This window comes from Gallinula chloropus, assembly GCF_964237585.1.
Source record: "Gallinula chloropus genome assembly, chromosome: 2".
NCBI lineage: Eukaryota > Metazoa > Chordata > Aves > Gruiformes > Rallidae > Gallinula > Gallinula chloropus.
Window position 1 is genome coordinate 9,364,488 of NC_140086.1, and position 27,324 is coordinate 9,391,811.

The 27,324-nt window shown below is 45.0% G+C and overlaps 1 protein-coding gene across 1 annotated transcript in view; it reads right to left on the reverse strand.

Annotated features, from left to right (window-relative positions):
* Positions 1-25,313, reverse strand: part of CCN4 (cellular communication network factor 4) — a gene marked incomplete at both ends in the record, with an annotated part of 40,661 nt that extends 15,348 nt beyond the window's left edge. The window contains one exon of the mRNA XM_084260458.1: positions 25,266-25,313. Within this exon, the coding sequence (XP_084116584.1) occupies positions 25,266-25,313 (48 nt within the window). The remainder of the gene's footprint in view (positions 1-25,265) is intronic.
* Positions 25,314-27,324: the final 2,011 nt, after the last annotated feature.

Consider the following 27,324-nt stretch of genomic DNA (forward strand, 5'->3'; position numbering starts at 1 on the left):
TGAAAACTGGAAAGACCAAACTACAGTGCTGAAATGAGTGTTTACAGTCCAAATAGCAAGACAGACAGATATATGGCAGCACTTTTACATAATGCATGAGGAAACCTCAAGCTTTGATTTTAAGCAGAAAAGCCCTAAATGCATTTCAGTGTATTCCCTTGCTCACAGTTTTTGCAGGTGTTTAAAAATGTATTCATGTGCACTTATTACACTCTACCAGTGCTGCAATATCTTGCTCTTAAAACCTTTTCCATTTCAGGTATTTTTCTCATGACAGTGAGGTGGATGAAGGTAGGGAGAAGTTGCCCATGTTCTTTACGGATGGGGAAAAGTCCTAAAAGGACAGTGTATCTGATGGCTACTGGCAGAGCTGGGGAAAGGCTTATGAGAAGTTGGCAGGCAGAGGTCTGCTCAAACCATAGCACCTTATCACCTCCTGCTGTTTTCTCCTTGGTGGTAATTTGCTCTAAAAGAAGGACACAAGCTGTGTTTTGCAGGTCACGTGCCTTTGTGTGGACTTTTAATTCCCTACAGTAGAACACGTTAAAGGAGTATTTTTAACCTCCATTTCTGAAAAGGCCCAGATGTCATTGATGATCCAGATTAGCAGGGAGGAAATCTTTATTAGAATGCCCTCCTCACTATTACGTGGCCAAATCAGACCCAAAATCCTTACTGATAGGAAGCCCATGCACCAAGGCCTGACAACATCAGCCAGTCACTGCTTACAAATAACTCCAGATTTTACTGGTTTGACCACCCTAAGCTGAGAGACTGAAGCTAAAAAACACAATTTTAAGCAGCCACCTAGGGATGCGTTTCCCAGGAACCGGTTGTGAATTTGTCCCGTCCCTCTGCCAGGCAACACATCTGCTCTCTCCTGGTTCCACCTGCTGGCTGAACTATTTAGGCAGCACAAGCAGAAGTGCCAGCAGAGCAATCTCCAACAGCACGTACCAAAATAAAATAATTTTTAGAAGCACCCCAGGATACTCATGGAGCTGCAAACATCCTGGTACTGACCTGATGTAACACAGTTCCCAGGCTGGAGCCACTTTGGAGTTCTTTAAATTTAAAGAACTTAAAGCAAAAAGACAAAACTTAATATAAATAATCTCTTAAACAAAGCCACATAGCCTTGCATCCCTCAGCTGCATTTCTGGGCAAGCATAGCAATAACTTAGTTGCATTCCCAGAACAGACAGAAGTTAGCAACTCAGAACACGTGGCAGGGAGATGGGCACATTAGCAATGAAAACAGGACCTGCCTCACATCATTGGGCTTAAACCAGTCCCTCAAGGTAGAAGTTTGTTTCTTGATCTTGCTCAGCTGGAAATTCTGAGCTGAATATTGCTGAAAATTTGCATTATTATTGCACCCAAAACAGACGGGTCAACAAAGAGCCGCTTCTTACAGCAAGATCAGCAGTAACCACAGCACCATTAGGACTTCCTCACTGTTATGCTCTTGCTACAAGTCCCTAAGTCCCCATGAATGCCCATAAACTATCACAAGGTAACATTAGTGACAAGTGAGCTAGCATCAGGACAGAGGTGTAATTCAGATCCCACAGGACACGTAACAGTAAGAGGAAAATATGATTATACAGAACCCAGCTTCCCCAGAGCACGTATGAGCTTCTAGATACCTCATTAAAATTGATCCCAGACATGAAATCTTCAGAACATATTGTAAAATAACAGCCTCTGAACCCAGAAAATATGACATTTTCATAGATGTCAGGTGCCAGCTGGATTTATTCTTGCTCTGCACTGTAGGCTGAGCACAAAGGAACGTTCTGCATGAAGCATAACATTCGATAGCCTAAGAAATTAAAATATCCACAGCAAGTTAACCATTAATATTTCTGTGGATCTGTAAGTGATAAACAATCAGCTTCCCATAACATTATTTTGGGAACTATATCTGTGGGAAGAATGTAGGCAGATGTTTGGAATAGTCTTTCCTAACTCAGTTTAGACAATTACAGAGTAAAGATCACATACATGTCACTGCCAAAATCCTGCTTATACTGGCAAACTCACTGTGACCTGACTTTTTCTTTGTATTTTTCCATGGATTGTTCGGAGAGAAAGAACTTCCATGTTAGAAAGCAACCTGATTTTCCATAACTGTTGTCCCAGTTAGAGTAGCACTCACTTAGAATAGAGCTAACCAGAAATGTTCGGACACCATTAACAAATGGATGCTGCCACCACTGACTCCACTTATCAGGAGGTTAAACAGCACAGTTTCTGTGCTCTATGAACACTTCAATGTCCTTAGATGTAATACTTAATGTAATGCTGCACATGTTTGGTTTGTGCATCTAACAAATGTTTCATCCAGTGAAACGTGCTTGGACTGGAGTTTGAAAAGTAACAGGGAACACCCAGAGGAGCCATGGGGAAAAGCCTCCAGAAAGGACAAGTTAACAGACTTCAAGTTTAGGAAAATGGAAAGCAGAACAAATAAGAGTGCACTTGGACCATCCAAGGTCACAGGGTTAGAAACCATCCTAGAGCTGTACAGAACAAGATGTTGACATATGAGCCACGAGCGGGGTAACAAAACCAGTTATCATGGTTCCAGCTCCCGGAGGAGTCTGCCTTGGCAGAGGTTTTACTTTGCAATTAGCTGTGTTTTGCATTTGCTTTATCTCATGTGTTTCATCCATGGCCTTGAAATCAAAGGGAAGATGCCTTCTGTTCTCTTACTCCCTTGGGACATTCTGTTCTGAGCTGGGCAAAAAAAGTAAAGTAAGTATAATTAAAAAACTCCACCTATTCTTATTCTTATTATTATTATGGCAAGAATAGTACAGGTTTTGTGACATTTTTTAAAATGGTTTTGGTGTCCAAAATAGAAATCTGTGTTTTCAAGTACCAACAATTTTCCAATGAAGAGCACTTTCACTTAAAACAACTTTTCACTTAAAAATGTGATTGTTATTTAAATTCTCAAACCTGAAGTAGTTTCCTTGACTTAATATCCCTGCTTCCCTACAGCTGCTAATGAAAGTTATGCACCCCTACTTCCTCTAAATAGCGATTTTCCTCCCATGTCACATTTCTGCTGCTGTTTCCCCCATAAGCTTTGGCTTTCCAACTTGATCACGGCATTTTCCAGCCCTCACTTTAAATGGGATATTGAGGATTTAGCACTCCAGAGAGGGCAACAGAGATGATTGGAGACCTAAAGATCATGGCCAGGATGATGTGCTGTGTGAGCTGTGTTTTGGAAGGCTGGCAAAGAGGATAACATCTGACCTGGGACCAGTCCTCTCTTCCCAGTGTTAGCAGAGGACAGACTAATGGGCAGCAACCACAAAATGTTGTTGGGGTGGTTTAGTGTGAACACACCAGAAAGGCAACTTCTTCACTAGGAGAGCGGTGCAGTCACCTAGTGAGGTTCTGAATTCTCCATCCTCCACTGTTGGGGTTAGAGACCTCTGGAGGGCACTAACAGCCAGAGTTTCTGGCAGCCTGTGACTCCATACTTTGCCTAAAACCACACGTGGAATATACCCATAACCCCAAATGGCCAAGAAGATGCCTTCATCAGTTCAGTCCCGTGTTGTGCCACCTAAAGCCTGGTTGTAGCTCAGCGAAATAAAAAACTAATCTTTGTCACCTGGTGCATTTAGTGTAGACAAAAGAATTCATATTTTTCAGGTCCATGTCCCCTAATATCACAAACACAGCCAAAACTGTGTATTATTGCCAGCTAATAATAATTTTATCTGATAACAGCATACATACCAGAAGTCTGGTTTTGAGGCAGGAAGATTTCAAGATAACAGAAGAAAGGAGAAGGTACTGCTACTTGAATGGCATTCATCCACAAAACCATAACTGCCTTTTAATACACTGTTGTATCATCATATAAAAGCCACCTCAGGACTCTCAAGGAAAGATGAGCAATAAGACTGCATCCTTGTGGTTAAGTAAAAAACAGATGGAGCCTACAACTTGTCTGAATAAACAGCAGCATTTCCAGGTAAAGGAAATGGGAGACCCCATCACCATCTACAATTACCTGAAAGGAGGGTGTAGACAAGTGGACAATTGTCTCTTCAGCCAGGTGACAGCAGATAAGACAAGGAGAAATGGCATTAAGCTGCCCCAGGGCAGGTTCAGGTTAGATGTTAGGAAAAAAAATCCACTGAAAGAGTTGTCAGGGCCTGGAACAGGCTGCCTGAGGAGGGGGTTGAGTCACCATCCCTGCATGTGTTTAAAAAAAGGGTAGATCGGATACTTAGGGCTATGGTTTAGCATAGGACAGGAACAGTTGGACTCGATGATTGTAAAGGTCTTTTCCAACGTTGTGATTCTGTGATTCTGTGAAATGCCATTGTGACAGGATACTTTTGCACCAAACATGGCATATTTCAGAAACTGTAGCTTATTTAATTTTGTGAGATCTGTTAGAGAATGCAGACAGAAGATATACAGGTCAGCAACATCCTTAGGGCAAACAGAAGATGCCAGACTTTTGCAGACTCTAGAAGGACCCAGAGCTAATTCAGAGTCTGACGGCAGAATTTAGCACCCAGCTTGAAATGATACGTTGTCTTACCTTTTGCCAGGCAAAACCATGGTGAAAGTCTCTTGTAGCACCTGAAGTGAGCACACTCTTTGCGTGCAGGGAGGTCAGCAAAGCAGCATTTGTATGTTTGAAGTAAAGGCACTGTCTTGCTTTTGGACAAGATGAAGTTATTGTTTTCTAGTAGCTATAGTGCTGAGTTTTGGATTTAGTATGAGAACTGTGTTCATAACACACTGATATTTTTTAGTTGTTGCCAGGTAGTTGCAGTGTCTACACTGAGTCAAGAACTTTTCAGCTTCTCACACCCTGCCAGGTGCACAAGAGGCTGGGAGAGCACAGCCAGGACAGCTGGTCCAGACTGGTCAAAAGGATACTGGACTCAGGAGTTGGACTCGATGATCCTTATGGGTTCCTTCCAACTCAGCATATTATATGGTTCTTTGATATTCCCTAACATAGAATGTCATGCTCCAGATATAACTGGAGAAGCTAGGACAGAGGTGGGATCACTGTTCAGAAACACAGTGGGCATCAGGGTTGTTTTTTCCTACATGGGATAAGCAATTGCATTTGTGCATAACTTTTTATTATTTTTAGTAGTAGTAGTAGTAGTGGTAGTAGTAGTAGTAGTGTTATTCTCTTCTTTTGTTATCCAATTAATCTCTTTATCTCAACCCATGAGTTTTTCCATTCTCCTCCTCACCCCTTTGGGGATGAGAGCAGCTGCATGGTGCTCAGTCACCCACTGGAGCTAGATCACGACAGACATCCACACCAATATCTGCCACAGCCTGGTCATTTAATTTGGATATAGTGTGGCCATACTTCTGAGAGGAAAAAATCTTTACTTCACAGAATCACAGAATCTAAATGTCCAACCAGACTCTGACCAGTGCCTGAGGCTCGTTCTAGAAAATCAAATCAGGAAACCACCAAAACACAGAGTGGGAGAGGGGTATCATCAGATTGGATCTTACACTGAGCAGCTGGAAAGAATAACGGTAAGACCACAGTTCTAAGTACCAGCAATGCCAAACCCCATCTGTGTGATTGCTGCCTTGTGCTTGCAAGGCCAAGTCTCATATCTTGGTTTCTGTTACTCTGCATGGCCCAGCCTAGTTCTACTGATCTTCTGGCTCCATCCTTTCTTTCCCTCCCTACTACAGAGATGGCCTGATAGCGTGGGGACAGCTTCTCTGCTTCAGCAGTGAGGATGTGGAGCAATTAAATGTGACCCTTTCTTTCCTTCTCCTGGCCTGCAACACCTACTCCTCTTCCCAGCCAAAAGCCAAAGCAGAGTTGCTGTATACAGTGTTCATAGATGATGACAGGACATTGGAAGATATCTTTTGGTCTGAAAGGGGAAAAAGTATTACCAGGAAAACAGGAAGAAGAAGCTTCAAGATTCACCACCGGATAAAATGTCCCTTGAACAAGATCAAGACCTAATCAAACCGAGAAAATAGGGACTAGAGACTAAATGAAGGCAGAGAGATGCAGAACCTCCCTCACAGCCTCCAGAAACCCCACTGATCTTTGTTGAGCACATATAATAATATCACTGTACTCAGAGACTCCAAAAATTATGAACTGAACTCTCCATGCCCAGAAACATCTATGCAAGAGTCTACTCAAGAATCGGTGCTCACTGCATGCAGGTAGAAATGAGTATACAACCTACAGACAGTGGAAAACAAGTTCCTATGATTGGTAGAGGTGATATGGAGTTACTGATAACACTATGGCAAGTGCAGAGAGCTTAGCATGCCTTCCTAAGGCTACGGCAGTGTAAAGGAACCTTAACATCCGTATGTGAAAATGACACTACTTTTAAAGAAAAACCTGTGAGGTGTTAGGTAAGTGGTTTGGATTACCCTAATTTGGACAGATTCAGTGAAGGCTGAATCAATGGTAAGAGCTGCATCCCTCCTCGTCAGTGGCTGTGTACAAAGAAAGTCCAACGGGAGAAAACTCAAGAGTGTGAAGGAAGTATTTATGGTGTTAAAACCTGGCTGAGATAGGAACAGTAGCGTTTAATTAATGAAGGAAAACAGGAATTGCAGGGAATGGGATGCATCCAGAGAGGTAGAGGTTGGACTGATGTGCTGAACAACTGCCAGGCATCTGGAAAGCTGGAAAAACAGGACTGTAGGGGTGCTAAGGTACATGAAAAGGAAACGAATGTTGTTATCACAAGGGCGCAGAGGCAAAAGGGTCTCACATAGCCAGGAGACAAACCACAAAACCTCCCTGTAAGTTAAAGTCATATGATATGGTTAAGGCAGGGTGAGGGGAACCACAAACATGTGATAGCCAGAGTGCCCATGCTGTCTCAAAGAGAAAAAGGGAAAGGATCAGCTTCTGCCCCCAGCCCATTCAAATTCTACTGGCATCTTGTCACATCAGCAGCAGAACAGAAACAGCGTCATGGTCTACGCTACTTGTGATAGTCAAGCTTTCTGTCTTTACTATATGTGTAAGATCCTCCTGCCTCTTTCAAAAATCCTAGGACAAAATTCCTATGTAATCTCTCTAAGTGGTATAAACGGATTCACACAAACAGATGCACATCCAGATAGTCTACTTCAGGTTCGGGGATCTGAAGGAAAGTATAAAACAATACACAACACAGAGCAGGTGCTGCTTTAAATCACTTCCTCAAGGAACCAAAGTATTGAATTCCCTTGGGACACATTATCTTCCTAATCTGTTTTCTTTCTAAACAAGATATCAAGCTTTTAGCCATATTACAGCTTACCAATGTCAAAAAACTGCCTCTTAAAATTCCCAAACCAGATTTAATTAGACATGTTGTCACTGTGTTTTAGAAAGTGATGAAAATGATCTCAAAAAGGAAACCTCAAGTCCTTTGCAAAGGTCTGAAAAGAGGAGCAAGCAGCAGAATGCTCAGCACACACTTGTGAGCGTTTTTTCTTCTGACTCAAAAAGCAAAAATTTCCAGAACAAGAACACACACACACACACACACAGATTAAATACATTTAAATAAAACCAGTAATCTCAATAGAAAGTAGCTGCAAGCGCTGGATAAGTTCAGATGTGCAGAACAAGGCTGGAAGAGAGTCTGTGCTGATCACCATCAGGCAAACAGCAAGCCAAAACCATGGAGATCCATAAGCTTGAGAAACAACGAATCACTCTAAACTCATGTTAGAAGTTAAAGCCAGATCTAAAGCAAGATCAACACAAACAACCTTGCCAGATTTATCGTGAGGTAATTTAGCAGGAGTGTGGTGATCAGCCAGAGCCCTCCTTTTCCCAAGCTTTTCTGGGCTTGTCTGCTCCAAACCCCTGGAACAAGCCCAGTTTAACTGAAGGGATTTACTAGCTTAACATGTGGAGCGGAGACACTGCATGCCAAATCATGTATCCAGAGACCCTTGACACAGATGATATTGGAGAACTTAAGGGCTAAATCTATGTGGACAGAAGAAAACAGTAAGCAAATTTGGAATTTGATAACTTTTCTAGACGACAGTCAAGACCCTGAAGTACACAGGAGTACAGGTTTTCTAAGTAGAAAGTAGGAGACTGCAAATTGAGTGCACTCAATGTACTCATCATTGTATGTGCCAGATCCAGGGCACTGCTGTCCTGAGTTTCTTTTATGATCTGTTACAAGACACAAGCCTGCCCAAACAGTTTATAGTCTACCAAAAGGAGAAGAGGGGAATGAAGCATCCTCTTACTTTGACATCTGGAAAACTCTGATCTAGCGACAGTCTTACCCAGAGGCTCAGCTCAATCTCAGTGGTAGTCAGATGTGCAATGCCATACAGCACCTGAGCCTAAGGGACATCAGAAGGCCACAAACTGAATGCTATCTAGCATGAAACTAGTCCCTTAAAGCTGGCACCAATCTGGGATAAATGAGTTCTTCACAAGAGACCCTAACCTAACAGTAGTCACTTTAGAAACCTATCTGGTAGTCACATTAGAAATCACCATCACTGCTTTCATTGAAATGAAAATATAATAAAGCAATTCCAAAGAGGACATCTAATAAGGCATGGAAAAGTGTGGAGTGTTCTTACATTTTTTTTTCTGAACTCTGTCATTAACTTAATCTGAGTTACAGGCCCAATCAACCAACCAACCAACCAACCAGCCTTCACTTCTTTTGCAAGGAAAAAAAAGGCTGCTTTCAAGGCAATCCCATCAGGAGAGCAAAGGTTTGGAATACACAGCCATCTGAGGTCAATTCATCCCATCAGAGGCAGAAAAATAACTGTTTCTGCTCAATGTAGAAGCTACTCAGTTCTTACACATCCAAGAGGAAATCTGAGCAGCTTTCCCTTAGAAAAGGCAAGAAAGACAAAAGCCCTCTCACAGGACATATTCATTTCTGTTTATCTAGGAACACAGTTGGAGAGGAGAGTGGGAAGAAATCAGTTTTGACTGGAACCTGGGGGTACCACTGCAGTAAGACATAATTACAAATAAGACTACTAAAAGGAGCCAATGCAAGCAGCTTGCTTGTAATGGCAGATGCTTAAGAGAAGGGAAATTCCTTTCTAATGTAGACCACACAGCCACACGGTTATTGCACTTGGATGCATTGTGTTGACTTCTCATAGTTACTGCAAAGGAGAAATGGCAGCCAGGACAGCGTGACTAAAATATCAATGTCTTAAAAGAGTATTGATGCTAATGAAAGTCAGATGATTTGCACAGCCAAATTAATGTTGGGCTAGTCAACAGATTAAAAAAAACTGGCAATCAAATGCACATGCACAATGGCCCCAAAAAATGTCCCTGAGCAAATTACCAGCTCATTGCCCAGTGTTGTATAAAATATGGTTAGAAGTAGCTACCACATTTGCAAGACACTCTTTTGCACTGATGGGATTGTGTCAAAGGCCACACTCTCCTCAGCTTCTCCATGCAAATAGCTGCACTTGCAGCTCCTGGATGCAAATCCTAGGCCCCTCTCTGCTGGCAGCAAAAGAGGAGATGGTTGCACTGACTACACAAGAGACTGATAACTACTTAAGATAAAACGCCTAATCTTAGGGATGCTACAGGTAGAGAAGGTAAACTCTAGGTTGAAGAACTAGGGCATGACTCTGCTGTTTGAACTCAACTTTCAACCCCTCTGTGTCTGCAGAACAGGGGTGGTAACATTTCTTTTGCTACAAGAGATGAACTGTGTCCAGACCATGGAGGAATATGCAGATGCCATCAAGGAAAATGGCAGCCAGATAATAAGGGCAAGGGAGATCCTAAAAGGGTTCCTCTATGAAGATCTCAACACAATCTTCACAGAGAAGTAGGAAAGCCAAAGCTGCTAAAAGGGCTATAGGCCCATGGCTGTGCTGGTGATGTCCCTGGGAAGAACAAATTACTTTCCACTCATTTATGGGATAATCAGTATTCAGCTTGTAGCATATGAATTTTTCTGAATATGACTTTCAGAGGTGTCTGGACGACTTAAAATGCAGCAAGACACAACAGCTGAACACCTCCAACCCATCTACTTAGCCAAAAAGACAAGGTTTCACCATTTTTTTCACATAAGAGGAATGATTATCTGACAGCCAGCATAGTCCTTAGCCAGGATATTCTTGTAGCTCCACACCAGTAGCAGAGAGATTTCACTTACGATGGCACAGCCAGATGCATCCAGGTCCCCCCCACCAATGACTATGATACCACCAATGCCATCAAATAAATAGCTGTACAAAACCAGAATGAAAAAAGACACAGCTGTAGTGAAGATTTTGTTCTGGTATGAAGGGCTGAAACACCCTTGGCATACAATTTATCCCAAGCTGAGGACCAGTAGATACTTTATCATCTCACGCAATAAAAATTCTCTCACAGATTTTTTTACATCGGTCTTCTGCTGATGGCCTTAGCAGGGAATTTATTGATTTAATGTTAATTATTGTGAATTATACTTGGAAGGTATAACTGCTTTTTTCCTCCATGAACACATGACCAGAATGTGGGGGTTGGAAAGGAGAGAAGTGTTTTCACCAAAAGCAAGAGGAAATCCTGTTCTTGAATAAAGTGTTAAACTACAACAGGATGTGAAGTACGTGGGGCTGTGGGAAAAAAACAACAAAAAAAAGCAGCCAAAAAAATGCTGCTCTGGACAGAGACAAGAGGGGACATTTGCTTTAAGGACAGAAACCAGTGATGCTGGAGCAACACAACTGCAAGCTTTGAAGGGTTAAATTGTCTGTTTACTGAGCCATCAAGAGGGAAACACACAGCTGTAACAACAGAAAAGTAGAATCCAGAGTTAGAAATGCATTTTTTAACTTGTCCTTTTCTTCCTCAAATCTACCAAGATTAACAGTTGAGATTTAGTACAAAAAAAAAAAAAAAAAAAAAGAAATACCTTGGCTCTGCAAGTTCTACACTGACAAAGAGGGGAGAGAGCAGGCTCCAGTGTGTTAGCAGCTGGACGTCACTTATCAGCAATAGCATCCACTTTCCAGGCCACCAAGAAGAAATAAAGCCTATTCAAGGTTCAAGGAAGTCTCACACGATGGGAATTTACTGACTTAAGGGTGACCGCTGGGCCCTGAGGTCAAGCTGAGCCAGAAGCAAGCCAAATCACTCTGGACCAGACCTCCTGTGACTGTCCATCCCTCAACATACACCCTCACATTTCTCCTGGTCTCCAGGTCACTTTTCCCTTCTCTCCTCTATTTTCCTTGGCTGAATAACCCTACAAAGTTGTCATTTCCATTTCCTATTTCTCCATTTCACCAGCCAAGCTCACAGCTTCAGAACATCCAGGGCTCATTGGTTTCAGATTGGATTCAGATACAAATTAGAGAAAATAAGAAGATACTAGAACACTTGTGTGGACCTGGTCTCAGGGTCCTGACCCTACACAGAGCTCCCATTCACTTTCCAAGAAAACAGTTGAATTCAGCATTTTCATTGTAATGCACAAGGGATTTCTCTTCCTTTTTTTTTTTTCTTTCCCCTCTGTTTCCAATAGAGAAACTCTCTGTGCATGTGCTACCTAGGCCTGGGACAAGGTTCCTTGTGTGGAACCCCTCTAGCTCATCAGAACAGTAGAAAAAGGCAGGAAATGCATCTGGCTTCATTAGAAAGTGAGCAAAAAAATTTATCTAAGCTTGGTACTCATAAAATTTGGGGCATCCTTCCTACTCAGCCTCTTTTATTGAAAAAAAAAAAACCCAACACAAGCAAGCAGACCTTTTATAAAGAGAAGGATAGAAAATAAGAAGGAACTAGTGGGGCTTTTTTTTTTCCCAAATATACTAATTCTGTATGCTAATAATTTCAAGCCTGCTACAAACTGCACTGTGGTTGAGAGGAGTTTAAGGCTGACCCTTGGGGTCCAGGGTCTCACATTATAAACTCCCCAAACCAGAAAGGAACAAATACTGCCTGCATTTGCAGCGGCTTTTTAGAAGATGCCTAGGGTTTACATTCACTCTTCTATGCTTTTGTCTTCTTTTTCATCTTTAAGAGTGATTTAGATACATATCCTGTTGGTTTTGTTTTTTTTTTTTTTTTCAGGTGATTGCCCAATTCAGGGTACAGGTTGGTGTATCATTTCATGTGGTAGATATTAGTAGCATCAGCTAATCCATATAGGTAGCAATTTGGGGAAAAATGAGTGAAAACTGTAGGGAGTGTGTATCACTTAAGCTTTATGGCATTAAAAGGAAATAAGATGACCACAAAAATTATGAGATTAGAAGATACTAAAAAAGCACTTGGGACTTTCCACAGGCAAAGACTAAAAAGCCGGGGCAACCACTAGGAGGTAGCAGGTACATTCATAGAACTGTAGACTATCCTGAGCTGGAAGGGACCCACAAGGATCAGGTCCAACTCCTGGCTCCACACAGGGCCAGCCAAGTCACAACATTCATAACACTGTGATCATTTGGAATGACTACTGTTCAAATACCTCACACAGAGTTCTACACTAATGAGAAGGGAATAAAAGAATGGATTTGTTGCAAAACAGTGTAGCACCAAACTCTGGTTCATGTGAAAGTTCCCAGCCACAAGATGCTCTGAGATCTTCTGTGCATCTCTGAATTTGAGAGGCTTATTCTTAATAGTTTAATAACTTGATAGCATTCTTTAAAGGAAACCTTAAATTCAGATTCAAAATCTTCACCTTGATGCTCTCTCACAGTTATCAAGTTTCCTTACCTTGTCACGCACAATTTCTCTACATCTTGTCCATATTGGTCTGGATTTCCATAGAATGTGACATTAAAAATGCTACAGACACAGAATGGGAAGGATCCTTCTTTTGGCTGCTAGCTCATGCTAGGAACATAATTCTTTCCCAGAATATTTGTGTTGCAAGACTTGGGTAACGTTGGTTAAGCCCTCATGCAAGTTCACACGGCTGTTGCTTTGCAAGACAGTTTTGCAGCAGGCATATACCCATCTCCTACTCTGGAGCCTCATATAAAGAGGAAGCTACCCGAGGCTGTGGGCCTTTAGCATAGGTTTAGCTGCCTTGTCCAGGCCCATGCTATAGCCCCAGAGAGCAGTGTGTCCTTGATGCTGACAAGATTACAACGTGGGACAAGATTACAACATGGGGTTCCTTCCCTTATGTTTTGGCTGCTCATAGCAGCAGCCAACATCAAGGATGAGGAGCCAGTAGGATCGCAGGGAGAGACAGACAGGGGGAGCTTGGAGAAAAAACCACCCATGCAAGTGTTCCATGCAAGGGTTGAGAGATGGGCTGATCCAAATAACTTTTCTAAGGAAAATTTGCTTTTCTAGTTAGATCTGCTAACGGGGAAGAGTCAGCAGACTGATGGCTACAAGCAACATCTTGTTCCATATGCTCTGAAAAAGGACGGCAGGGGGGAAGGTGGTCCCCCTGAACAGGGGGAAGAGGCTCTTCCTAGAGAACTGGCCCAGAAACAGCAAAAAAGAGCAAACTTAGGCAATTGGAAGGAGAGGGCTCAGAAGAAGTCAGAGCCAGGTCTCAAGCCAGCCTGGGCTTTGCACAGCAAACTATTCCAGACATGCTTGAACCTCAGATACTGTTTCAATGCACAACAGGAAGCCCCAAAAGGCATCTGTACCTTCCCTCCCATCCCCAACAAAAGCTGACACATTGAAAGTGGGGAAGGAACTAAAAAGAGAAAGAGGCCAGTAGATTTGTCTTTGGCTTTTACAAGGCTTTGGAGACAAAACCCACTGCTTTTGAATTAAATGCAGTGGAAACTACAAGCAGGGAAACTAGAACACCTCCTGGCACAAAATCATGAAGAAAAGAGGAGCGAAATTATTAGTATAGGAAAATTATGTATTGTGCTAGAGAATGAATCCTCCTGCCCTTGAAGTCAGTGGAAACAGAACTGAAATAGAGGGCTTTGGTTAAAAAAAGAGAATGAACACAAAAGAACTGGTGCAAGCAGTAAATGTGGAGGCTGAAATACATGGAGGTGTCAGCTCTCTGGATGGGAATGTACACATGGCACTTGCAAAGCTGAGCAGACCAGTCACGGTCTGCTTCTTGGAGGGATTGCTCACGGTAGAAAGCAGCACCTTGCGTGAGGAGGAAGTTATTGAATAAACCTCTTCTATTCTGCGGCCCAAGAGATGAAGTGACTGTCCCAAAGGCAGACAGGATGTCTGTGGCAGAGCCAAAAATAGCAGATTTCTTCTTCCTATACCGTAACCATACCATGATCCATCCTCCTACACACAGCTAATAAACTAAGTTCTTCAGTTCTTACTGGTTGCAAAGAAGAAATCATTCCACTGAGCAGACTCTCGGATGCTGTCAGTTCAGCAAAGTCAATGGCTTCCTGCTTTATCTTTCAACCATCACACGCACCTGATACCTGTGAAAGGGCAAGACACCTTCACCTCCCTGACACCTTGAAATCCAGCAGATCCCTGATGATCAGCAGTTTATAATGATGCGTCTGTGCAAAGTGATGAAATGGGTCCTTCACACTATTTATTCTTGCCTACATGTAGTTCTAATACCTGCTGAGGCCCGGATCTAACCCAACAAAGTCATAAAATTCTCCTTTCTGATCCGGAGACCTGCTGACACCATGAATGGCATAAAATTAAAAAACAAACAAACAACAACAAAAAAACCACCCCAAAACCAAACCTGCTATCAGGCCAGGGTGAAGCTCTACCACCCCCCACTGAGTCCTGCTCTCTGGCACTGAGGTGTCTTGGCAGGTCACAAGGAGAAATTTGCTAGTGTGGCCTCACCTTGAGCACTGGGTGCAGTTTTGGGCTCCACGGTACAACAGGGACACAAAACTATTGGAGAGTGTCCAGAGGAGGGCAACGAGGATGCTGAAAGTCTGGAGGGAAAGTCTTATGAGGAGAGGCTGAAGTCCCTTGGTTTGTTCAGCCTGGAGAGGAAGAGGCTGAGGGGAGACCTCATCACAGTCTGTGGCTTCCTGACAATGGGGAGTGAAGAGGCAGGTGCAGATCTCCTCTCTTTGGTGACCAGTGATAGAACCTGAGGGAACAGGATGAAGCTGCGACAGGGGAGGTTTAGGTTGGATATTAGGAAGAGGCTCTTCACTGAGAGGGTGTTTGGGCACTGGCACAGGCTGCCCAGGGAAGTGGTCACAGCACCGAGCTTGGCTGAGTTCAAGAAGCTTCTGGATGATGCACCCAGTCCCATGCTCTGACTTGGCTGGCCCTGTGTGGAACCAGGAGTTAGACTTGATGATCCTTATGGGTCCCTTCCAACCCAGGACATTCTATGATTAATGCCCATCAGCACCACGTCTCCTAAAAAAAACACACCACCCACACACTGCCACTTCCCCATTCCAAAACAGCCCCAAAGGGGAAAGTGGCAGAAAGTTAACACTGCTGCTGTCACACGCAGAGGAGCATACCAGCTATGTGTTTTCTCTCCAGGAGGGTAAATATGAATTTGTAATTATACGAGCTGACATTTTTGCTTGTCTCAGAATAACCGGTGTTGGCTGCCTGGAGCCCACAGCAAGCCAAGCAGGAGCGGGAGCTGCGCGGAGCCTACACGCAAGCACAGGTTCGGGCTCGGAAATCCCTGACACGCGAGGGCAGTGTTGGTGCACAAATGACAAGGCTGTGATGCTCTTCAGCAGCCCTGCACAGCACCCTGCTGCTTCTGAGCACCCCCGGGGCCAGCACTGCTCCACAGACACGATCTGTGCCAGAAAAACCGCATTCGTGAAGCGTATGGGGAGGGAGGTGTTAAAGCCAAAATGTTTCTATCTGCACAGCTCCTGCTGTAGGAGCCATCTTTCTAAGAAAGCTTCCCCTGCATTTCACAGGGTGAACGGTAAAACCAGGATCAACACCTCTGTGGTCTTACAGTCACACGGGAATGAGAAAAATGGAATTCTTTAATTATCCCTCTATTAAATGGTACAATCGTCAATGATGCAGAGGTGCTAAAGGGATCTCAACTGTGCTGCCTCAATATCCGTTTATTCCTCTAATCAAATACTCCAGCCTCCCAGCTGATATTTGGGAAAGTATTTTAATATTGCTGGGGTGTGGAGGGAAACAGTCAAAAAAGTTGGAAGCTGGAGAGGGACTGTTTACAAAGGCATGGAGTGATAGGACAAAGGGAGATGAGTTTAAACTTAACGAGGGGAGATTTAGATTAGACATTAGGTAGAAATTCTTCCCTGTGAGAGTGGTGAGACACTGGCACAGGTTGTCCAGAGAAGCTGTGGCTGCCCCCTCCCTGCCAGTGTTCAAGGCCAGGTTGGATGGGGCTTTGGGACACCTTGTCTAGTGGAGGGTGAGGAACACCTATGGCAGGGGGGAGTGGAACTAAACAGCCTTTGTGGTGCCTTCCAACCAAAACCATTCTTCAACTCTATGAAAAATATGGCACAAGCATCTCCTTGAGTGCAAACAGACTGCGGAATAACTGACACAAAACATAAAAACACAGGGGGATGTGGGTATATGCATACATCTGTAAATGTAAATCACACAGAATTAAGTAAAAGAAGCAGAAGTGTCTTATCTGAGCCTGAAACCAGGTACATGATGCACTGTTCCACCACAAGCTCAGGAGCTCACCCACACTCGGGCAGCTTTGGCAGGCAAGGAATTCACCAGCTGCACGAGCACAATCATACCACATCTTCGGGGAATCCCAGTGCACCAAGGAAGCTCAGCACAGGTTTTGATGTAAAATGTGGAAAAATAAGTCAAGTGACCCCTCATAGATGTCAGGTCGCAGCCTCTCTGACCCCTTTCCAGGCTTGTGCAGAGCCATGCCTCATAGACTTGTTTGATTAAATGTAATTTAAAAAATGCACACTTGGTACTCAAGCAAAAAGAGTGAAAAATTAACAGTGAATGATGACAGAGTCACAGAATCATAGGGGTTGGGAGGGTCCTCGAGAGAAGCTGCAGAGTTAAATAGCAGGGATGCCATTATATATTTAACTGCAGTAACTGCAACACCTGGGGTCAAAAGTGGAAGAAGAACTCACAGAAAGAAGCCAACTGCATTTGCCCTCATTCTCTTACATCAATGTGTATCAGCCCACACACAGATGCTGTGGGTATGAGCTAGTCTAAGACCAAGATCCAGCAGGAAATACTGCTGGCAATGCTCATAAATAAATCACCTGCTGAATGGCCAAACTAGTTAACGGAAACTGGGTATATTCCTGATTAATTTTCCACCCTTTTTTTTCCTCATAAAAATGTAACCAAAGAGTTCTGTAGTGTAATCCACTTGTAGATTTTCAACCCTGGCTGCAGTTTTTGTGGTTTGGTCCTTGCTAAACAGCTAAAATGACCCAGCTGTTACTCTAAAACCAGGGAACCGGTAGCCTGCGGGCAGCCAAGTACAAGTGCCAGCCATTTGGCTGCCTTAATTCTCCCCATATGGATTTTGCTGCCTTCTTATCAGCCCAGATACAGAAAGTTCCCTGTGTCAAGGCAGACATAAGCTGGTGATCATAAATATGAGTTATAGCTTCCTTGGTCATCACACACATCCAGGAATATATTGGTGGTCTTCAAAACCCCAAAAGGAGGATCCACAAGTCCAAAAACCACAGATGCATAGTGACCTTTTGCACCACAAACACAAGAATGCCAAGGACACCACTTCTCAAGCATAGCAGTGACAATAGTGCAAGTGCTTGGAGCACAGACAGGGGATGCTTTGAAACAGTGATGGCACCTTCTGGGGAAGTTACCAGTCTCTCTGCAGAGCGCTGGTACATTAGTTGTCTGCCCAGTGCAAGAAGGCTGGGGAAAGTGCAGCAGTTCACACATAGCTAAAAAATTCATAGAACCATATAATGGTTTAGCTTGGAAGGGACCTCAAAGATCATCTAGTTCCAACCCCCCTGACATGGGCAGGGACACCCTCCACTAAACTGGGTGGCCCAAAGCCCCATCCAACCTGGCCTTTAACACTGGCAGGGAGGGGGCAGCCACAGCTTCTCTGGACAGCCTGTGCCAGGGCCTCATCACCCTCACAGTGAAGACTTTCTTCCTAATATTTAGTCTAAATCCTTATCCTAGCACTGCACTTCCTGATAAACAGTCCCTCTCCAGCTTTCCTGTTGGACCTCCTTAGGTACTGGAAGGATTGCTACCTTCTAATACAAAAAAATAAAATAAAATAGGAAAAAATTAAATCCCCGAGTCATCCAGAGCAATTTTGGTTGAAGTTGTTAAGTCTGTGTGGGTTACACTGTTCTTGGTGACACATGGCAAGTTTTGTGGCAAGTATTGTACAGAATGACTAAGTTGTTTCCTGCTACTGACTTCATTGTATTCTTTCTGTTATATAGGGGTATTACTTATAGCCAGTCCATGTTTCTAAATCTTATGTAGCTACTCAGTCAAGCTACAGTTGCATGTTGACATGTAATAAGAAAACCAATGCTTCATAGCCACCTGGAAGCCTTTCATTGGAGATATTTCAGTATGCTAGGAAGGGAAAAGACAGTCAACTTAAGCTGAATTGAAGGAGTTTGTTTCAGCTCTGAGTAAAAGACATAAAAGCAACCAAAACATTACAGGTATTGTGAGTTCTCTTCATCTGAGTGCCAATGAAATGCTGGATTAAGTGACCTTGCCATGGCTTCCCATCACCCAGCATGAGACATTCTTTTCTTACAACTTCTAAATCTGCAAGGCAAGCTTTTAGGAGAAGGTCCTTTTGCGAGGCTGGAACTGCTCCATGAGAGAAAAGTTCTAACTGTGCACATGTCCAGCAACATCAGATCCAGGTGACTCACAACCCTCCATGGATGATGCATGAACCCACAATTATGTCTGCAAATACCTCTCAGGTTTCCCTTTGGGCTCATTGCACGCAGCTCATGAAACCTGGCCATCCAACTTGCTCATCTCTCATTTGCTTTGTAGGTTAAGTAGAATGGCAGACCCAGACTAATAAAACAGAAGAACAACGAGGGAGCTATTGAGAAAGAGGAACACAGATATGACCACACAGTCCTGGAATGCATTAGCAACCCAAGTATTAGAAATTCATTATTCAAGTTGTGCTGCAAAGCTTAGCTTAAGTCTTATCTTCTTCCACAGCTGTGTCAACCTAAAGGCTCCCCTCTCCTTCCCCATCTACGAGGAGAATTACTTGTAGAGCAGAGCCAGCTGTTGGCACCCACACATGTAAGAAAGCCTTTTCTCCCTCTTACTTTCCCACACCTAGCCCAGATGTAAGGATTACAATACAAAGCCCAGCAGCAGTCTGTTAGAAGGCACAAGGGATTAAGAGGACTCCAGAAGTTTCCCCAAGGATGCCAGAATAAGCAGCAGCCACAAGGGAAACACGTAAAGTTTCAGTATGGATGCAATAAATATCAGAGGCACCAGTGGAGGTACCTCCCAGGGCTGGGAGACCACCAAGGTGTGGGAGAACCAGTGATCTTCACCCACAGCTAGGAAACCCAGAACAGCACTGGGGAACATCTGCATAGAGCTACCACAGCAGCAAAGCCAGAATCCCTTGACCCAGAAACACATTTGTGAAAATAAAGCACTGTGATCCCACTGTCAACCTGCAGCAATGGCAGGCTGAAGGTAACTCAGGATGCAGCAGACTCAAGGTGGGAGAAGCCTTGGAAGAGAGAATGATAGAGAAATTGATTGCTCTAAGACCAGTCCAAGAATCTGGGTCTGAATTCTCGGTGGGCATCAGAACACAGAAAGAAAACACATGGGTAGAATTTGTTTGGGGCCATCACTGCCAAGTTGACAGCTGTCAGTCAAAGTTTCTATTTAATAGAAATAGAAAGCTCTACTTTTAACATAAGCATCCTAAGAATGAATCATAGAATCATAGAATGGTCTGGGTTGGAAGGGACCCCAAGGATCATACAGTTCCAACCCCCTGCAACAGGCAGGGCCACCAGTCTCCAGGCCTGGATCTACACAAGGTTGCCCAGAGCCCCATCCAAGCTGGCCTTGAACACCTCCAGGGACGGGGCATCCACTACCTCTCTGGGCAGCATGTTCCAGCACCTTACCAGTCTCTCTGTAAAGAACTTCCCCTAATAGCTAATCCAGACCTCCCCTCCCTTAGCTTTAATCCATTCCCCCTTCTCCTGACATTATCTACCCTTTTAAAAAGTTGATTCCCCTCCTGTTTGTATGCTCCCTTCAGGTACTGGAAGGCTGCAATTATGTCCCCCCACAGCCTTCTCTCCTCTAGGCTGAAAAACCCCAGCTCCTTCAGCCTCTCTTTGTAGGGGAGGTGCTCCAGCCCTCCGATCATCTTCATGGCCCTAATGAGGATGGTGGATCCAGATTACAAGAAAGCAAAGGGTGAACTGGGGGAACGTCTTAATCCAAGGTGTCTACCTGCCTGTCCTGGGGACAGACTTAAATCCTAAGGCAGGGAAACCTTACCCTGCTTTCTGCTCCACAACATCAGACACTGTCAGGCTTGATACTCAAATGAATCTTCAGCTGAAGCTGTGGGCGTTCAGCTTTCGCCAGGCCGCAGCTGCCAATGTTCACACAGGCAATTCTATTTCTTTTTGCTTAAAACAGCTTCATTTCCACTCGTGCATGAGAGCCAGGGCTGTCCAGACAGGAATGCTCAAGACCCTGCTGGGACACCAAGGCCATCCAAAAAAGAGCAGTTCTCAGTAATCCGAGCGAGCACTGGCAAGACGCTAAAGCAACATTTAACATACCAACGTGGGAGCCTGGAGCTTCTGAAGAAATAAGCCAAACGTCCCATGAAGGACTTCTGCAATTTTTGACCAGTGCCTTTTCCTAGCACCTGGAGAAGCTGCTGAACACACACAACTCTTTCAAAGGACAAGTACTCAGCACGATCACATAAAGCTCATGCTTTTGCTAAAACTCACAGCTATCATTCCTTTAACTAATGCCTCTCCCCTGAACAAGCCCCACCAGCAGAGAAGTCACACTGCAGACAGGACGGCTGCAGTGTGACATGGGGCAGGACCTCCCTGAGGGGACACAACCAGGCTGTGGCACAACTGCGGGGGTGGTGAGGAGGCCAAGTCTGGCTCTGCCTTGGCTACTGCAGGCAAAGAGGCTGCTGCACGCTGGCAGCCGATGGCTACCAAACTCTGTGTGTGTATTTAGGGGGCATCTTCACCAGAAACAGATTTGGGTTTGGCCCTCTGATCCACAAGGAGCATAATCAGTGCTACTTTTGAGGATGTTGCCTCAGCAATGATTTCCTTCTGGAAGTGGATTTGGGGGGACAACCACCAAATTAAGGGGCAAAGTTGGGAAAGCCCCACATATGATGCAGCCATACCCACGGGGATTATGTCTACCAATTTTGAGCCACAAGATACTCATTTGCATAGCTCAATCTTCAGCTGCTATAACCAGAGTAATTTTAATTGACATTATGGAAAGTAACATTATGAAGGTGTAGGACAGGAGCCCTTCTAAAGAGAAGTATACCAGCCTGTCTCTGGTAACAAGATGCTGTCAACCAACAGGGAACGGTGGGAAGGTTAGAGGGACAAGAGAGATCAGCTTCGCTGCCTAAGACTATCGATGCATCATTATCTGTGGTGCAAGCCTGTAGCCTTCTGCTATCAAGCACTCAATAGGCAAACCTCAGCTCACCTCCCCTGGAGAGCCTTGGGAGTTTTGCAGGCAAGAATAAAGGTGCCTGGAGCCTTTTGCATGAGACTAGACACAAGCTGCTTGCAAGATAGATAAGTGCATAAATCAATCTGTAGCTTCTTTTTTTTCCCCTTTTTTTGGTTCAAGTTTGGTCATACTGTGGTTTTGCCTGGAAGAGTCCAAAGGAATGCAATCATTTTTTCCTGCCACCACATCCAAACATTTTACAAATTAAATTCTTGGCCTCACATTTGTGCCAATAAATCTTATAAAAAGGAGAAGGAAAAACCACACATTGTGGTTCTCAAACCACTTTCCACACAGCCTGAGGCAGCCCTGAACTTGAGTCACTATCAGTGACTATCTCATGAAATCAATGTTTACACAGGAGATCGTGCCTATATAAAACCATCTTCAAGTATCTCACTCCTCCTTACATCCCACTAAAGCCAAAGGCCTGGTGTTTGTGTTCCATGACTGTTATCACACCAAATAAAAGTATCAATACCTGCCTGCTAGTTGATGTGACAAAGAACAACCAATGCCATTCTTTGCTTTTTGCCTGATGCTTCACAGCACCACTGAAGGCATTCAATGGGTTGCATTGAATTGTGCACACACCACCCATTGCTCTTCAAATGTTTTAGAAACCTCCCTTCTCATGTATATTCTTCCATGCTAATGTTCTACAAAGTGCAGGATTGCTTTTCTAATCATTCTGGTCTGGGACATTTCAGCCTGTTTGAACAAGGATTCTCATATCTTCTGAGTCATCAAGACTAGAGGCTAAAGATCCTGGCCCCAATTCCTCAATGTGCAGCACTGGAAGGGCCCAATGCATCTGGCCTTAAAGTCCTTGCTGCAGAAATGAGTCAGGCACTGAGGAATCTCAGCTTTGTTGGTGGTACTCAATCTCTGCCATTATATATGAAAAAACCCTCTATCTTAAGAAACATTTGAAAATGTATGCCTGACATTCCAACTACGCCAAGCTATTCCTCTCTTCTCAAACTCATCACCTGTACAGCTGTGCCCCAATACAAATCTTTGTCAATAAAAGTGTTGAAGAGCTCAGTAGCTGCCTGCAGCTTAGCATGGTCCAGGGGGACAGGGGACTCTCACGCAGAACCTGACACACACCTTCTGAAATGCCCTTTGAGACCTGACTGACCTTCCTGTATTAACCTTTCTCCCTGGAACAAGTAACATATGGCACCTATATTCCAGGTAGCAAACCCTTCTCTTTCCTACTGGAGCGTCCTTTTCTGTACATATTTTGTCACATATGTGAAGTGTGACAAGTTCCTAGGGAGGCCACAGGGTCTTCACTGTGCACAGGGACCTGCATGATGCTACCATGGAGGCCTCTGCAGTGTTGGAAAGATCTTTATTACTGTTGTGATGATGCCACCAAAGATGCAACACAACAGACAATGAGGTGGGCTGATGTCAGAGCTCTATTCATCTGTTACAACTCATGTGACATAGCTACAGTATCTCTCATGAGCAGGGTGGTCATACCAGCTAAATATTCACAATATCCCCTACCAGTTGCAACAACTCTTGTTCCTCAGACATCCTCTGCTTAAGCAGAGCAAACTAAGCCTCCTCTTCTCCCAAAAATTCTTTAAGTATTACACAGACCAATACTACCTCCCAGCTGCTCTCCCCAACCCTTCTCATCAGTCCACTCTTTTCAGCCCTGTTTCCCCACTCCCTTAAGTATGCCAGACAGAAACCTGACCTTCATCTGCCTATCAACATCCCATCACATCCCATTTCAGGTGTGAAGACCCACACAATGCCTGTTCATTACTGAGGAGAAATTGTCTCTACTCAGATGTTTCTAAGTGGAGCCTTATAAGGTCCAACTCCATGGGTGTGTTCAGGAGGTGACAGTGAACTGGGGATGCTCCAAAGACACACAGGTTCACCGGCTCTGTTCAATGGAGAGTTTGAATTGAAGCAATCAAGACTCAGGAGTCTGTTTTTAGGCTGATTTTGATACCATTTTGAACACTTTAAGATACTCTTTAGACCAAACATGCTACTAGCAATATCTGGATTGCACTCACCCTCACAGCAGGCACACACACACGCTTGCACATAGTTTCATGCTACAGCAGGGTTTTTTAACAAACATATTTGATACCAAGGGAACTTAGGACAAAATTTAGAAGTCTCACACAGATCTCCTCTAGTAACACTGCTGGGGGAGGTGGGCTCCCTCTGTGTAACTTTTTACTGCCCAAAAAAACCTAGCTGAGGTAAGAATCCACTCTCCCCAGAAAGCCCCAGACGTGCATTTTGTTTGTTTGTTGTTAGTTTTGTGTTGTGTGCTTCCCCCCCCCCTTTTTAAAAATCTTTTTTCTAGAAGAGGCACCATTATCGGTCCATCTCCACATTCAGGCAGGACTTATCGCTGTGCCATCTGCTTTCACACACAGGTGCGCCTCGGGAGCCACACCATGCGTGCTACCTCCGTGCTTTAAAGCCCGACTTCATATCGCAACACACAAGCCAACCCGTGATGCCAGCAGCCCTGCAAAGCAAAATCCCCCCTGGTGCAAAGCAATTAATGTTACACCCCCACCCCCGCCCGGCTCCGAGCAGAAGCGATGCTCAGGCTCAGCTTCACAGGCTCAGGGAGCACTCCAGCCTCAAGCTGGGTAGCCCCAAAGGGTCCCTGGGCTCCCCGCTCTGGACCTCTCTTTTACGGTCTCCAGGACTTCCCAAGCCCTGAGTCCAGCGTCGCTTCCCGGGGTGGGGATGAGGAGGGGGACACACGGCAGGTCCCGCTCAGCCTCTCCACGCACCCACCATACCCCGGCCGCCTTCCCGAGCGCAGCAGCTCTCAGCATCCACCTCTCTCCCCTCGAGGGTTTCACACAGCCTCAAGCCCGCACCGGGAAAGGGAAAACAAAACGCAAACACTTTCTGAAACGCGTGGCTTTCCCGTACAGGTTTTTCCAGGAGACGGGGCGGGGGGAAGCAGCTACTGCCTGCGTGGATCGGGCAGCTACAGAGATCGGGAGAGGGGGAAACAGCTAGTCCCCCTCCTCCTCTGCCAGCCCCGAGGCAGCGGCACAACCTGCGGGGAACGGCCGACGGTACCTCCCGCCCCGGTCCCGGTCCTGGTCCCGGTCCGGCTCTTCACCGGCCCCGGCGCTGCTTCGGTCCCGGCTCCCTTCGGGTACCGCCGCTCGCCGGGGACCTGCCCTGTCCCCTCCAACCCGCTCCCCTAACAACCTCACGCTGGATGCTTCGGGCAGGAATGGGTGGTCTTTTCCTCCTTCTTTTGCTCCGCAAAACAAATCAGTAGCAAGAAAAGAAAAACAAACAAACAAACAAACGAAAAAGAAACTCTAAAAACCCCCAAACCACACCACAGATTTCTATGCAGATCCACCTGGATGCTGAGCAGAGATGGACTCAGTTCTGTACCTTTCCCTTTTTCCTTTCCTTTCCTCTTCTCTTTCCCTTCTTTCTTCCTCCGGAGCTCACCTTTCCCTCCCCACTCCCACATCTCCCACCTTCCCGCACGCACCGCACTCGGCTCTCCCAGCCCACCACGGTGCCTCGCACCCAAGCGTGCTTCCAGAAGACGAGCCTCTCCTGCAGTTTCCAAACTCACCTGCAAAATGCTGTTTGTTGCTAGAATCCAGGGCAAAAGCCACCTCATCCCTGGAAACCGGGATTAAATACATTGATTGAACCCAGATTTAGAGCCGTTTTGAACAAAAACACAACTTTGGGGAATGCAGAGCAATCCTGAACTGGCAACCTAGCCTAGGCACTCTGCCTTTTTCTCTTGGCTCTTTGGGGATTTTATTAAAGACAGATCTGACGTCAGGGTGAAGGACAAGCCCTGCATTTTTCCTCTGGAGAAACTTTTCCTGCCTTCACTTCTTCATTTTTGTGTGTGGTGTTGTCCCACCTCCTGCATTTCAGTCTATCGCCGTTAGCCAAAGGGCTCTTAAAGGGAAAGCTGCAGCGCCCTGGTCCATCGCACTGCGATGTTAGCACTGTATGGAAAGGCTCAGAGCTTACCCCTCACGTCTCTTGTGGCATTCAGACTCTCGTAACTTAGCTAGTACAGCAAGAAGCACTTGGTCTGGCTTTACTGACTGTGATTAATAACCTGACACGGATACAAATAGGTGAGGATGGTTGATACAGTTCATCTTTCTTTTATTTTTCTTGGAAAAAGAAAGAAGTGCAGAAGGATGTTTGTCCTGCAAGCTCACCTTGTGGGAGGCAGTCTGGTGGCTCCCTAGAGACAACCCTCCCACACACACACCTTTACAGAGCAACCCACGTAGGAAATGAAAGGAAATGAAAGGAAGAGCATCCCTGCCATGCTAGGCATTGCTTCTGTGACTGGTGTAACATATCAGAGCATGCCTCAGCTCCTGGTCCCAGTTATCACAGAATCATAGGGGTTGGAAGGGACCCCAAGAGATCATCAAGTCCAACCCCCAAATTATATTTCTACCCCATGCCAGCAGTGGGCATAACAAATATTGCCCAAACACATGGGAGGGCAAACCCAGCCCCAGAGCTGAACTCTGATCACCTGTATCCCTGTTAAAGTATTCCCTGATTTTAGCTGCTGATGTGTTTTTCTCCTTTTACCCAGGTGCAGGCACTGTATTTTCCCTCACCCCTCTACATCTGAATTCGAAGGAATTTAAAGTCTCTTTCATCCTTGAACTGAAATAGAACAGTATAAGGTAAATGTTTCCTTGTGAAGGAAACAAAAATCATATAAAATGGCTTTGCAGATCTTAAACCCCAGAAAGAGTCGGGACATGAGCTAAAAGAGATGTCAAAGTAAATTTAATAGGCAAACCTTCCTGCTTGGCTTGGCATGGCAGCAATGGCTGGGTGAACAGTGATGGCCAAAATGGAACTGAGACGGTGCCTTAACCTTTGCTCAGTCTTAGCTTCCTCCTGTAACTCGGGTGTGCCAGGTTGGGTTGGGGTGAGCCACCCACAGCCCTCCCCCACCCACAGCCACCCTTTCCTCCAGGGGAGTTGGCGCTGCGGTGGGGTTTGCTCTCCCAACAGCACAGCTGAATGCTCAAGGCTGTGGCTGAGGATGGGTGGGGAGGGGAGAGTGAGGAAGCTGTACTCCAGTGATGTGCATTCTTGCAGCCACTTTCACCCTTTCATGCAGTGTGATGCGATATGGACATTTTCATGGTTTTACAGCCGGACTGGGGAGCTCTAGAAGGACCAGTTTTTTACATGATGGTCTGAACATCCACTCAGCTGCCCTGGGAAACAATTCAGACAGACCTTGGCTGCAAACTGGAGGAAGTGTCACCGTCTCTCTTCCTCTCCAGCACCTTCTCACTACAACAGCTCCTTCCCAGAACCAGGCTGGGGACTGTATTTTCTGCCAGGTTCCTCCAGGGCTGTTTCATGTTTTCCTTCCTCTCCATCCTTCCCTCTCTTTCCTCATGTCCTCTTCAGTTCATTCCTTCCACCTCTCTGTATTTCAGTATTTCTTTCTCGCCCCTCTCTGTCACCAGCACCCATCCTTCCTTGTACGCCAGGAATACTCAGCCACAGACACTTCCTTTCTCTGCTAAGAAATCCAGAGAGAAGCCTGCTATCTTCATGGCACCTAGGAGGTATTTATCTGCACATGGCTACTACTGGGTGCCTGACTTTGGGGTCCAAATATC